We start from the raw sequence: 13,551 nt of genomic DNA, 5'->3' as shown, positions 1-13,551 counted from the left end.
ATCTCGCATTTTGCGCTGCAGAAAGGGCCTTCGGGCCTGGGGGTGAGGTGAGGAGAGGAAGAAATCCCCCAAAAACGCATATTCCAGTCATCCTTTGTAACGTTGCTGTGGGGCTTGTTAAAAGTCTGTCTTTTCTGAGAGCCACTATTTGTGTGTTTGAACTTCTTGGTTTTTTTTGGGGGGGTGGTGGTGGGAAAAGGACCAGGAGATGAGCTACACCATCATCAAATCCAAAGAGACGACGATTACGGCAGATGGCTTGAAACCAGGCTCGGCGTACGTCTTCCAGATCCGAGCCCGGACAGCTGCTGGCTATGGTGGCTTCAGCCGAAGATTTGAGTTTGAAACCAGCCCAGTGTGTAAGTCTTTTTAATTACTGTCAGCCCGTGTCTCTGGAACGGTTACCAGAAATGAGTCAGGGGATCGATACCTTTACAGAGAGCTCTTCCTTGTCCTTGCCTCATCCCTTGATTTTTGGAAACATCAGGCACATCATGACCGTGCTCAACTCATGTGATGAAGGTGGGAGGAGGACTTCAGGCTTCAGAAATGCATAGTGTTCCCTGCTTAGAAAACTCCTGTATTTATTTATGAGAGCTGATGCAAGAGAGGACAAGGGAGGGCAACGTTCTCAGGAGGGACAGAGGGGATGAGACCTGCTCCTCCGTATCTCTTAATGACCGTCTGCAGAGGATGTAGGCTCTCTTTAATATCTGTATCTGGGGAAAAAAAAACAACTGAAAAGATGCCACTCTGCAAGGGGAAGGATTGAACCAGCATTAGCATCTTCTTTCGGTGTAAGTTCCTGTCGAGTTGAAAGATGGTTTATGCTGGCTGCCAATGCCACAGCCCTGGGGAAAGGAATTTGACTTGTGATCAGAAATGGGGAAGATGTGCGCAGCAGGCGCAGGACTTTTTCTTGGCCTGTTACAAATTTGTGAGGTTTTAATTTAATTTTATTTTATTTTTAATGAATCTGATCATCCAGGTCTGGATCCTGGAGCAGATTCTGTGGCAGGGTGAACTCTCGAGGCACGCAGAGGCTCAGCTACTCTTTCCTCTGCGTTCAGGCACAACTGCGGGGAAACTGTTTTTAGTCCCGATTACCAAATTTTTGCAGAGGTATCAAAGATAAGTTCCTCTCTCAGAAAATTCGTTCTATCTATTTCAGTTTGCACAACTGTCCTTTTTTTTTTTTTTTTACACTGTTTGCACGGAAGAGAAATTTTGTGGTGGAAATACTCTGTTTATTCCTGTGGGAAAGAGCCTGTTTTCTCTGTGTTTTCTTTGGAAATTTAAATTCATCAATACTTTGGTTACCGCTACTCCTTCATTTAAAAGTTATCGTCTTCGAGAAGATGCCGTTGTCTTTGGAAGGCATGCTACCTTTGAAGCTGTAATAGATTTTAAAGGAATCATACATGTGCAGATGTAGCTGTGGAGCCAGTGATTGAACTAATACAGTGCAAATTGCATCACGATGCAAACATTAATGCAATAAGAGTGGTCTATTTAATGTATTTCTTATTGTATTAACCATTAATCGTGCCTTATAAGTAGCAACAAAATCATGTTACCCTGAAAATTACTCTGTATTCTACTAAGGAAATTTCGCTTGCAGTTGGAAAGTTTCTAGATTAGAGTCATTTGAGTAATAGTGTTCTAGACTATTAATAAATTATACATGAAATATATGCACATTTAATCCAGTGCCATTGGTACCTACAATCCTGGTCCGGAAAGAATAGCTCTTCCATAAAGCCCGTCGTGTCAGTGTCTGTGTTAATCAGGATTTTTGGAGACCATCACGTGGTAATATTTTTAAACGCTTTAAACCCCTAGAGTAATTTAGTCACACCTGCACCCCAGTCCGTTTTAGCATTTTAAAAGCAGAGGAGTAGGTATTTCTCTGATACTGAGGAATGCCTACTGCCCGCTCCCCAGTTTGGGAGCTGGGAACTGTTTCTCTGTTGGACTTGAACTCTGGCTGAAGCAGGACTTAACCAGATGTTTAAATGCTTGGTAGAATTGAAATGCAACTCAAGCCTAAGTATCTTGCAAAATGCAGCTCTGTTTGACATTTAAAACCTTTTAAAAAGGGATTGGTTTGGGTTTTTTTTTTCCCCCAAGGCCCTATATAAAGTCAATATTAGCGCCAGGAGTGTTACCAGACTCCCACCGCTTTCCTGCATGTCCCAGAGGATCTGAAAGCAAGCACGGATCAAAATCTCACTGCTATACTGGAGTTCAGATCTCAACCTCTTGTTAGAGCCAAAGCAAATTGCGTTGATTCAAGCACAAATTTAAAATCTTTCAGTGACTGTTGCGAGAATTAAAAACAGCCTCCAAAAATCGTTTGGATCAAACAGCAGGTTTTGTGTCCAGTTCGCAAGGTTTCTGTAAAGTTAATTTTAATGCACTTGGAGGAAATATGAAACAGCAGCCTGAGAAATGCAATAGGAAGGAAGCTGTAACTTGTTTTTGACTTTTCTCTTTTTGCAAATTTTGGGTGGGTTTTTTTTTTCCCATACTGCTGCCTGCACGTGCAGTTCCGCAAAGTGCTGAGATGCAGCCGGGGCTGCATTTTTCAGCAGAAGTTTTTCATTTGGCTGGAAGCTGTCGTTGGGTGTATCGACTTGCTGCTGTCCTCTCCAGACGCCACCCAGCTTGTCTAGCCCTGAAAACTAACCTGGCCAAAAGCTGTTTTTCGCCTGGATTGGTGAGCTAATCCAGCTGGTCAGCTGGGCAGGAGTGGGAACGTGTCACCAAATCGAGGAGGGGTAATCCAGGTCCCCTGCTGGCTTTAAATAGCGGCAAAGTCCCAGCTTGGCTTCTGAATTCAGGCTTTTTAGCTGCCATAGATCATAGCGGGATTGATCTCATTTCCCTATCCCTCGAGCTGTGCAAAAAAACACCAGTCACAGCTTAATGTTCTCCTTTAAATGTTTTTCTTTTTAATTATTTTGTCAAGAAAGCAATAAAACATCATCTTAAGGAGCCTCCGTAAATTCGTGAGGCTAATAAAATTTCTGGATGATGGCATGGGTTTGGAGCAGTTAAGGTTAAATATTTAATGTATTGCAGCCAATCCCTCTGAAATCATCTACGTTGCTGTAGCGTGTCCGTGCCGCTTGCCGTTGAGCCCCAGAGAGCTCCCGTACGAAGAGCTGCTTGAAACCCATTGCAGATCAGTGTTTAACGCCGTACCTTTTCGTCTTTCTTTTCTTTTAACAATTAATATGGGACTATATTCAGTTATTTTATAGCCTCCATAAAGCTAATCCTGTGCTAAGGACCCCTTTTTACTTCAGTCATGTAGTTAAGAGGCTTCTTCGGTGTGCAGTGGATTCATTCTGCTCCCCAGGGTGGGTGAAGCTTCATCCAGGGCTGACGCAAGGGGAGGATATAATGAGGTTTTTCCCCGCACAGCAGCAGCGTCCATGCTGGAGAGCTGGTTTCTGGGGGGAGAGGAAGCCAGATTTGTACCCCAGGGTGGGTAAATACCTGCAGCTAAATAAGCTGGTAGTGGATAGGGCAGGGTGAGGAGGCTTCGGTTTCCACTTGAGGAACCCCACGTGCAAACCCCGGGGGAGAGATGGGTTCCTCCCCCTGCAGTGCAAAGCGGGTGAACAAGATAAAAGGGGTGTTCGCGTTTCCGTTTTAGAGGCTGCAGGAGCTCGCTTACCTGCTCTTACTTAACCTGTGGCAAAACCCAGTTCCTGAGCAGCTTTCCTGACCTTTCTGATCGCACCTTTATCACAGGGCTCCTCTCCTGCCTTTTGGCAGGAGGGCTCTTCATAAGGTGTGGGCTGGGAGAGTTTTGACTCTTGGCTGATAAAAAGACCAACCGGTGTATGTGTCTTAGCAAATTACTGGTTGACAGAGGGCACCTTCTGACCATGTGATGTAGATGCCACGAGGAGTTAGTTTTTAATTGTTTAGAGCTTCTTGAAGTGCAGGGAATGCTGTTTATCTCGGAGATCTTGCTTACGTCTCCTAACAATGACATTCCCTAAATGTTCTCTCTGCAAACGGGAACCTGTTGAGTTTTCGTCTTTTATCTCTGTGATTTCTAATGCAGCTAACCCAGGAATACAGATTTGAATTTGCAAACTCAAAGCCTGCGTTCTGCAACATTTTGCTTTCTGAATTCAGTGATGAGATGAGATTTTGTTGGGGTTTTGGCTTGGTTTTGCCCGTGGTTTTGGTTTCTTTCCACCCGTTTCCTTTCCAAACTCGAAACAGACAACAAATGGGGAAAAACACAAGCCGTAAAAGAAGAAACGAACTGGTAAGACTTGAAACCCGGCTGGCAGCCTCACTAGAAAGACTCATGTGAGCGCTGACTATCGTTTTAACCTTAATCTCCATTTTCTGTTTCTCATCTCAGCAGTAGCTGCATCCAGCGACCAGAGCCAGATTCCTATAATTGTTGTGTCTGTAACAGTGGGAGTCATTCTGCTGGCTGTTGTTATCGGTTTCCTTCTCAGCGGAAGGTAAGAGAAGAAGCTGTGTATTTATACTTCTCCAACTTTTGTAATAACTTTTATCTGACCGGCTGATTAGCGCGGTTTAGGCGAAAGCAGCATGTGAAGGAAGCTGTGGAGCGGGAGCGCTGGAAAACAGCACGAGGGTGGGCTGATTGATCTGTTTGGACAGGCAAGAATGGCAAAGGCTCGCTCACAGATGTAGTTCACTTCCCAACGATTTTCATCTCTGTATAGACTGGCCCTGATTATTCAACTTGATTCTCACAGGAGTGTTTTCACATTCCTTCAAAAATAAGCAGAACAGGTAAAATATCCTGAAGCCCATATGTTTGCACTCAGAGCTTTGCTCACAGAGAAAACTTGACTTCAGGAAAACACTTGCAAAGAAAAAGAGAAGAAACCCGGCCAACCACCCCCAAGTTTTGGTCAGGTCTGAGTTTCATTTTTCATGTGTAGGACGCTAATGTGCTCCCCACGTGCTAGTAAATGATACAGAGACGGAGTCTCCACCATGGAGGGAGACACTCAACTTCAAACCATCAAGTGATCCCATTGACTTCTCATGTGCTTAAACATAGGCAAGTGATGAAAGCCTGGGCTATACCATCTTTGACAACTCTAATGGAAGCTGTTGGAACTTGTTGGGGAACAAAGGATTGCGGTACTGTTGGAAAATCTGGCTTGTATCAGGATCGATTAGTACTGCAGCACTAAATTGGTGTACCAGCCAGCACACAAGGCACTTTTTTTCATATAGTTAGTGTGTATTAGTACCTTTTTTTAATGGCAGTAGTCAAATGACGCAATGTCCTTCATGCAAAGCAATGTGAGGTGCATCTATTGACAAGGCTGAGTTTGTTTTCAGCGCGAAGTAAACATTTATGCTTCTAAGGTCCCCGTCAGCCCACTGTTGCTTTCATAGAAGCATAGAATCATAGAATGGTTAGATACAGTTAGGTACAGAATGGTTTCATGACACAGTTCTGTCTTAAGCTTGGGTCTAGCAAGGTGGCTGTGAATTACAGGATACTGTAAGTGTTAAGAGAACTTGCAGAAGAACTGCGCTGATACTGAACATACTGGCTGAGGGTCTTATTTCCCAGAGGAGGTAGGGTGTATCAGTCTGCCAAGGCAGCGTGGTGAAATCCAGCCAGGCTGAAGCAGCTCTGTCCCCAGGCATAAGGCATCCATGGAAGGACACAGTTATTTCCTGTCTTAAAAGGTAAGTGTGCTGCCAGACTCGTCTCTACTCAAGGTCAGAGACTGTCAGTCTCTTCCAGCTCAGCCATTCGAGCTCCTGTCATCTGCTTGGAGTGACTTGTTGGGCTTGAAAATGGGAAAGTGAATGCTCCTGTCTGCACGAGAAGCGTGCAGCGGTGTGGGGGGTGAATGGCTACAGGCCATTCACACCAGGGGCTACAGGAGAGCTGCAGCCAAAAAGACTTGGCTCTAAACACTGTAGGCAGGAGTTCAAGTCTCTCCTTAAAGGCTGGAGGTTTTGAGTCAAATCCCTTCTCGAACAGAGCGGGGGGAGGTGGACCTTGGCCTCCCCCAGCCTGGATGCGTGCCCCTGTCGATGCAAAGAGGAGGATGCACCTGTAGCTGTAGCAAAGCTACGGGTGCAGCCTGGCACCTCTGCAAGGAGTCGTCTGTGGGGATGAATTGCAGGTGGAGGGACATATAGCCCTATATGGCCATAAGGAATCGCAGCTGTGTGGCAACCAGCAGCTTTTGCTCTTCCCAGAGATGCCGGCGGGCGCTCGGGACCCCTCTGGGGAGGATGCGCCCTTGCAGGTCTCCTTTTTGCTGCTACCCTCCCTGTTCTGAGCAGGCAGTTGCAAAGCCTGAGCAATTTGTCAGCAATTCTCATTAGTTGTCTTTCTGTCCTTTGCCCTAATGGGTTTTCCAGGATGTGCTTCCTCTTGGCTCTTTATCTCTTGGCATGTTTATAAAAGCCCTTGTCTCCTTTGGCTAGAGTTTTATTGCCACATCTGCTGCTGCCTTGATCCTCCTACCTTGTGTTTACACCTCTCTCTGTGGACCCCAGGGCAGATGCATGTTCCTGGAAGCATCTCCATGGTGCCACACTGGACGTGTGGGAAGGGGCAGGCACATGGAGCTGAGCTCTTGGTCCACTCTTATCTTTTCAACCCTTCCCTGAAACTGGGAGGACACCAGTCCCTCAGCTGGAGGTGGTGGAGAAGCTTCCAGCACCAACGATGGTCCATTGTTAGAAAATTAGCTTCAAAACCACAGAGCATCTTGGCCACTTCGAGTTCCCATGAATATTAAAGCCTGTCTAGTGCATTGAGTGACTCCCGAGAACAGAAAAATAAACCCCAGAATCCCAGAAAGCTGACAGCAAATTTAAAATTAAACAGAGCAAAACAACAAAAAAAAAATTGTTCCTGTTTGGAAGAAGCAGAGATGCCACTAAAACGTGTCGCTCGTGCTGCTTTGCCTTGGATATGATGTCGAGACAATCCGTGCAGTGACTCTCCTGCTGTGACACTGTGGGGACGATAAACGTGTTCCAAGTCATGGGATAATCCCTTTCCAAAGCTGTTAACCTGTTTCTGGAAGGCACTTTCCTCTATCTTTGGAGTGGTTATGTTGTTCCAGTGCCTGGTTTCAGGGACTTAAATTTCCTTTCCTGATTCTTTCCTGTACTTGCTTTTAGAAAAACAGACATTTTGAACTCCAGGAGTTGCTCCAGCTGGAATCACCACTGCTTTCCGCACCGAGCAAGCTGTGCAAAGCCCAGGCTCTCTCTTTTCTGCTAACGTAGGAGAGCAGGCAGCAAAGCTAAGGAGAAAAACCCTCTTGCTCTGCAGCACTGAGGGTGTAGCCTGGCGAGCTGCAAACAGGCTCCTTGTTACTGGCTCTGTGCTGCTCCCAAGCTCCCTGAGAGTTCCTGGGCACCTCAGAATTAGGATAATCCTCCATAGGATGCTGTACGGCATCTCTTCGCCTCTATCCTTCCAAGTGCCGGGCTGAAGCGAGCGGGGGTTTGAGAGCAGTCCTGCAACGAGACGGGGACATCCTCCTGCTCTCGGCAGCTCGGAAAGTAGTTTCCCAGCTGTAGGACTCAGGAGTTTGCTGGGCTCTGCAGGCTTTGTATTTTCTGCTAGGTCCCCGGAGGCAGAAGTTTCCACACCTCTTCCCCTTTTTCTTTTTTTTTTTTTTTTTTTTTTTGCTTTCAAGTATCTCTGCGGTTTTCTCCTGTCTTTTGAAGGGACGTAAGTAACAGCTTGGCATTTCGTGTTGGCAGCTGGCCCTAAACCAAAGGTCAGATGAACAGTAGTCACGGTGGCATTTCCACATGCCAGCGTCCATCTGTGGAAATGTGCTTTGTGTCTGAAGCTGGAGGTTCCTGGGAATTTGAAACTAAATGTGCTTTGCCCTAAACAATTAAGCTGCGTTTCCGAGCTGATTGACTTGTAGATGCTCCAGAAAACTCTTCCTGTAAATAATGGGTCCTCTGACCAAGGTCATAAACGCCAAGTGAAATAGCTGATCACTTTTTTTTTTAAGTTACCCTGCTCTTTGCATCAAGGACGTATTAATAATATAACTATCAGGATTACAAATCAAAGAGATTCGGTAAATCAGACTGTAGTTGTCTCAGCAAAAAAAGAGAAGTGGATTGAAAATCTATTATTAAACCAGCTACGAGCATTGAATTAAAGAACATGGAGTTGTTATTGTCTTTGTTGTATTAGGATTATGTGTTCTTCTCAAAAGTGCAACGCATTTTACAGGTGGAGCAAGGCTATAAATTTTGCTTTCCTAGCAGTACGTGAATTAGATGCCGCTTGGCATCGTTGTTTCTGATTGAAATAAATATATTAAGCTAAAATCCTTACAGGCTTTTATTTTCCAGTCTGTGTTGGACAGTGCCAGTCACAAAGATCTTGGTGCTCCATCTTGCAAGGAGCAATAAGGCTCCCCAGTCGTCGTCGTGGGATCAGCCCCTTTCTTCCTACAAACCAAGGTGGAAGCCAGGTTTGCATCAGCCTGGGAAGGACAGCCACTGCTCCAGAGCAGTTCTCCCTCTTTTGTCCATCAAACCAAGCCCTGTTTGCAACACTCTTGGGGTCTTAGGTTGAGTGTTAAGAGACTGCTGTCCCTCTGGTCCCCTGGGCATTTGAGCTTTGTAGCACTTTCACGGAGTAAAATGGGGGTGCTATTAGGTCAATGGTGTGCATGTTTGCAAAAGCTGCTCAAAATAACCAAGAAGTGTACTGTGCATCTGCATTTATAGCTAGCTACCCATTATGGATGACCTTTCCATCTCAAGTGATCTTCCAAAGAACCGGAGGGAGCTTTTTATAGAACCTATGAAAAAAAAAATAGATTGGAAGCAACAAAAAACTGCCCCTTGCCCTGTGTCATACCTATATAGAAAGTCTCTTTCTGGCAGGGAACTAGCCTTCCAAAGACAAAGCAAAGACAAATCTTGCCACCTGGGTATTGGCAATTAGAGGCTTCTGCACCAGAGTATCCATCCTTGACCTTAGCTGATTTAGACTTTTAAATATCAGCCCCTGCGGTGGCAGAGAGCTACTTTCTGGACACAAATATGTGCATCTTGTTAAAAAGTGACTTTCAGGGAGTAGAGAGGGTGAAAGGATTGTGGTGTATATCCTGGGTACTGAGCCAGTGTTTGCAACCTTCCGTGATGTGGAAAGTCAAAATGAATTAATTTTTCCACAACCTGCCCCCCCATCCTATTTTACAAAATGTGTCAGGGCTTAAAATAGTTTGCTTTTTTGATATTTCCATAGGAAACGGGAGACAGTTGGTAGATAATGGTGTTCATAGAGAAAATTCTTCCACCGTGAGTCACAACTTTTGTTAGTTGTGACTTCTGAAAGGATTTTTATCTCTACATTCTTGCCTGCTCTTCCTTCTTCCTACAGGACATTTTCTCCTCTGATTTATAGTCACTTTATGATGCTGCCTGCTGCCAAATATTCCCTGCAATTCAGTTGACAAGAGGAAGGATTTTGTTGGAGAAGTTACTGCTCTGCCAAGTCAAAATTCCCATCCACCAGGAGCAGGCAGGGTCTGGTCCTGCTTCTGTTCAGGTCAAGGTTCTTACTACCTCCGTCACGTTAACAGCCTCTTTCCTCTGTGATGGTACATTTTCCCAAAGAGGAAAAAAAAAAGTGCTCCAGTGCACCCTTCTGCACAGGGTGATGCCTTCCCAGGGCCAGTGTGGAAATCTGCTGCCTGGAGTCCCCATCCATAGCATCCTGCCTAGATCAGCTTGGCAAATTTGGCTGCTCCAACGCCTTCTTTCTATTTTATTCTAAGCACTTTTTGGCTTAGTACTTCTGTGCGCACACACGGAGCTCTGCAAGCGAGTCCGAGCTGCTGCAGTTTCAAGGAGGGTTTAGGGACCTAGGCTAATCTGTCTTCAGATGACTTTGGCCCAGACAAGAGGTGAGAGTTGACCAAATCTGTAATTGAACTCCAAGCCCATGAGGCGTTGCCCTTGAAAGCATCATTTCTGAGTTATTCTGGCAGCAGCCAAGGGAACCGGGGAGGACCGTCATGAACTGATCAGCGGCTGGTGTAAGCTTTGTCCAGGCAGGGGAAATGTGGGGCAGTGCAGCAGTCAGTGACACAAGCTCCTCGCCTTCATTCAGATGATGCCTTTGATGGCATTGTGCAAGTCCCGTTTCCACTTTGAGAGCGGAACTGGGCTGCCCTTCAAGCTGAAAATGGAGCTTGACTTCAGTGGCAGCAGCTCCAGGCTCCTGCTGAGCACTGGTGAGAGCTCATGCAGTCACAGTGCTTTCAAGTGAGGTTTTACAGTGTCTTCTCTTGGCTGTGGAGTGGGTAGAGGATGAAGAAAATCAGACCATTGTCCCTCTGCACTTCTGAATATGTGGATGTTTCACCTTCCTTTGGATGCTAGAAATAAGAAGCGTGACCTCTCCTGGGGGCATGCCATGTTGCAGCACTTGGCCTTTTACCTAGAAAAAAGGTTACCTGTACTTTCTTAGGGCTTAGAGGTAGCAAAGTATAATGCCAGAGGTCCTTCCATGTTCTTTTCCCTGGAAGCATTGCTCTCCTTCCCCATAGTGCTTGCACAGCTATTGTCTGCTTGGGCTTCTGCATTCTCAGCTCTTCTCGAACAGCGCAGAGAACATGCGTTAACGTGTGAACTACCTACAGCTCAGCAGGAAGAGGAGGTGACTCCTTAAAACATTCATACGGTTCTGGGCAAAGTAGGAGTATGGTGCAAGCAGCTCACGGTGTGTCACGCTGCTCCTCTGATGTTTGAAGCAAGCATGTTGACTCACGAGGTGCTAGGTGTAGTGCTGGCCTCCTGACCTGGAGACGCAGGAAGCAATCATTGCCGTCGCTCAAGGCTGCATGAAGGATTAGAAAAATCTTTCCCAGGCACCCTCAAGTATTTCAGTTTCTAATTGCAAGCCTCTGAAGAACATCCCATTAGAGCAGCTTATTAAAAGCAACAAACGAGGCTTTCATTTATCATGACTCCAAGTCTTCATCTTACAACTCTTAAAAGCCGCAGCTATATATGGCAGAGCCTCTCTGAGATTTATCTAGCCACTAGAAATGTAGTTTAATTCCGAATGCTCTCCAGATCATCTGCAGACTCGTGGTAAATTCATTATGTTGATTGCAGGCACAGTTGTTGGGGCCCATCATGTATATACATTTCATTAACAAAGCATGTAGTCCCGGGTTTGAAATGATGCCAGGGCTGTTGATAAGTCCTCCTTAGCACAGGTTTATTAAAGTTTGCTCTCTGGACAGTTGAGTTTGCAAACCACGTAGGCATTGTGGGGGTCACCTTTGCTAGAACTGGAGGAGCGTCGGCTTTGTGTGCCTGAGATAACTGAAAGTGGTAGAATTGATCTAGCCAAGAAGCGGGACAATGCCAGCAGGCCACAGAGGTCCAGGAGATGCCACTGCAGCTCCTGGCTCCTGTGCGTTGTCTCTGCCCATCTGCAGCCCTTTCCTTGAAGCCAGCCAAGCCTCAAAGCAGAAGTCACACCTTGTTTCAAGCCAGCTTGGCTTTCGGAGACGCAGCTGCCTCAGCACCTCGTTGTTTCCCAGCAAAGGAGATTGAACACTGCAGGTGTTCTCTCAGTAACCTTCACCGTTACGTTGATGTGTCGTCTGTTAACCTACAGCAGATTGGAGGGGCTCCTGACTGCCCGCTGAAGTCAGGGGCAGCCCCCACAAGCTCTCCTGGCAGTCTGCTGGTTGATTCAGTGAGGCTGGAGGAGACTTTGCAGATAATTTTGATGTATACAGTGCTTGGTTCAACTCTGACTGCTCCCTGATACAGGTCATCTTGCTGGCTAAAGATCTCGAAACCCCGGAGAGGCCTGGGCGTATTTCATTGAGTGGCAATCTCTTATCCTGCCACGGCATTTGATCTTGTCTGGAAAGCATTTGCTTTCAGCTCCTCAGTTTCTAGACCTCGAAAGCCCTGTGTGAAGCCAGGGGACGGGGAAACCCTGCCCCTCCTGGAAACCATCAGCACCCAAAGGGGGTGGCCACGGGGGCGCAGCAGGTTTGCTAGAGCTTAACATCCAGTTTAATCTGCCTCGGGTTTTTTATATGATGAAGTTTTATCTGCCAAATCAAGCCATCCTTTTAACACAAGCAGTAAGAAATTTTCCTTCGCCCTTACTCTTCAGGCCGAGCAGTCCATTCATTTGCTCTAAGCTCCAAGTGCTCCTGAGACCGGAGAGTGAATTTTGTTGTCTGCTAATCCGATTTAGTTTGTTTCCAAGAGCTTTAGATTTCCCCTAATGTTACACCTCAGAGGATTTTGACCCCAAGCGTGCAGTTACGTGAGAGGTGTGCAGGAGCAAGGCTGCGTTGAGGCATATTTCCCTTGCTCTTGAGTGTGGTTTTTTCCTCCCCGTAAAGGGAACGAGGGGGATGTGAAGTGCTCTGTATTCAGTGCAGGGAACTGATTTTGTCTTAGAGCAGCCCGGTGGCTGATGAGGTGCTCAAAGAGTTTTATTTGTTTAGGAAAACGGCAAACTGTTTTCATTTGAGGGAAGTGGTTGCTTTTCGGGTTTTTTCGAAAGCCTTGACTTTGCATGCTGGTGGGTGTGGGAAGGTCTGGTGGCAAGAATTGTTAGAAAATGCCTGGGGGAAGAGGGCCTCCTAGCTAAAATGTAAGCTAAGTGATCTTCTGGAGATGTACGAGTTCCCTGCGCTCAAATCCTGTGAGGTTAAACCCAGAAAATGGCAAATTTGACTCAAAATATATAATGCTTGGGTTCCCTTTGTTTGCTTTTGGGTTCTGGACCTCTGGTGTTAACTGGGATCAATGGAGAGGTTTAGTGAAGGCTGAGCTGCTTCCATATTAGTATGACTGGGGCATTATGAAAATACAAAATATTGTCAATTATAGTAAAATAATACTGGCATCACTGTTTAGAAAATGTTAGCGAGTTGTTTTGCTGATGCAAAGGGGGCTTAGAGAGACATTCTTCACCAGTTCTAATTTAAGTAAGCACATAATCCAGTATATAATTCCTTAAATCATTGCATGCCTGAAGTTACTTTGTGTGATAATTTAAGGCGGTGCAGTTGCAGAATGTTAATTTTGTCTAAATAGGCTTCTCTAGTGTGTTCAGGCATTTTGTAAGTTATACTTTATAAAAATCTGACGGGCACAATTTTTTTTCAAGAGTCGTAGAATGACGTGTTACGCTGATTTGAGGAGAAACAATGAGCGAATCTTCAGCTGACTTTATTCAGAGTATGCCTGCACCATTGGGCTCCTGCTTGTATATCATACTGAACTTCTTCCTGTTGTTTCTTTTGCCCTATGTTCTTTTTCAGGATGAATTGCCTTAATAGATTCGGTAACAGAAAATTTGTCCGTGCGAGTTCTCTGACAAGGATAAAGGGCAATTACCGAGGTGCAACCAGCCTTGGGTTACGGACTGATGCCACACAAACTCATACTCTGATTAGAGCAGAGTAATGGCTCGGCAGCCTTCAAAAGCAAACTGTGGACGCGCACGGTGCCTTTCAACTCACCATGTTTTGA

The 13,551-nt window shown here is 45.8% G+C and overlaps 1 protein-coding gene across 9 annotated transcripts in view; it reads left to right on the top strand.

The window, feature by feature from the left end:
* Positions 1-13,551, top strand: part of EPHA5 (EPH receptor A5) — a 213,816-nt gene that overhangs the window by 161,286 nt on the left and 38,979 nt on the right. For 3 of the 9 annotated variants that reach the window (XM_074148360.1, XM_074148362.1, XM_074148359.1), the window contains 2 exons: positions 200-359; positions 4,391-4,496. In XM_074148360.1, the coding sequence (XP_074004461.1) occupies positions 200-359; positions 4,391-4,496 (266 nt within the window). Of the gene's footprint in view, positions 1-199; positions 360-557; positions 581-2,741; positions 2,760-3,865; positions 3,876-4,390; positions 4,497-13,551 lie in introns of all 9 variants that reach the window. The other 6 variants (XM_074148366.1, XM_074148364.1, XM_074148367.1 and 3 more) reach the window with 3 other exon arrangements.

This window comes from Numenius arquata, chromosome 5 (assembly GCF_964106895.1).
Source record: "Numenius arquata chromosome 5, bNumArq3.hap1.1, whole genome shotgun sequence".
NCBI lineage: Eukaryota > Metazoa > Chordata > Aves > Charadriiformes > Scolopacidae > Numenius > Numenius arquata.
Note: the sequence above shows the minus strand (reverse complement) of the source record. Positions and strands in the feature narration are given on the sequence as shown.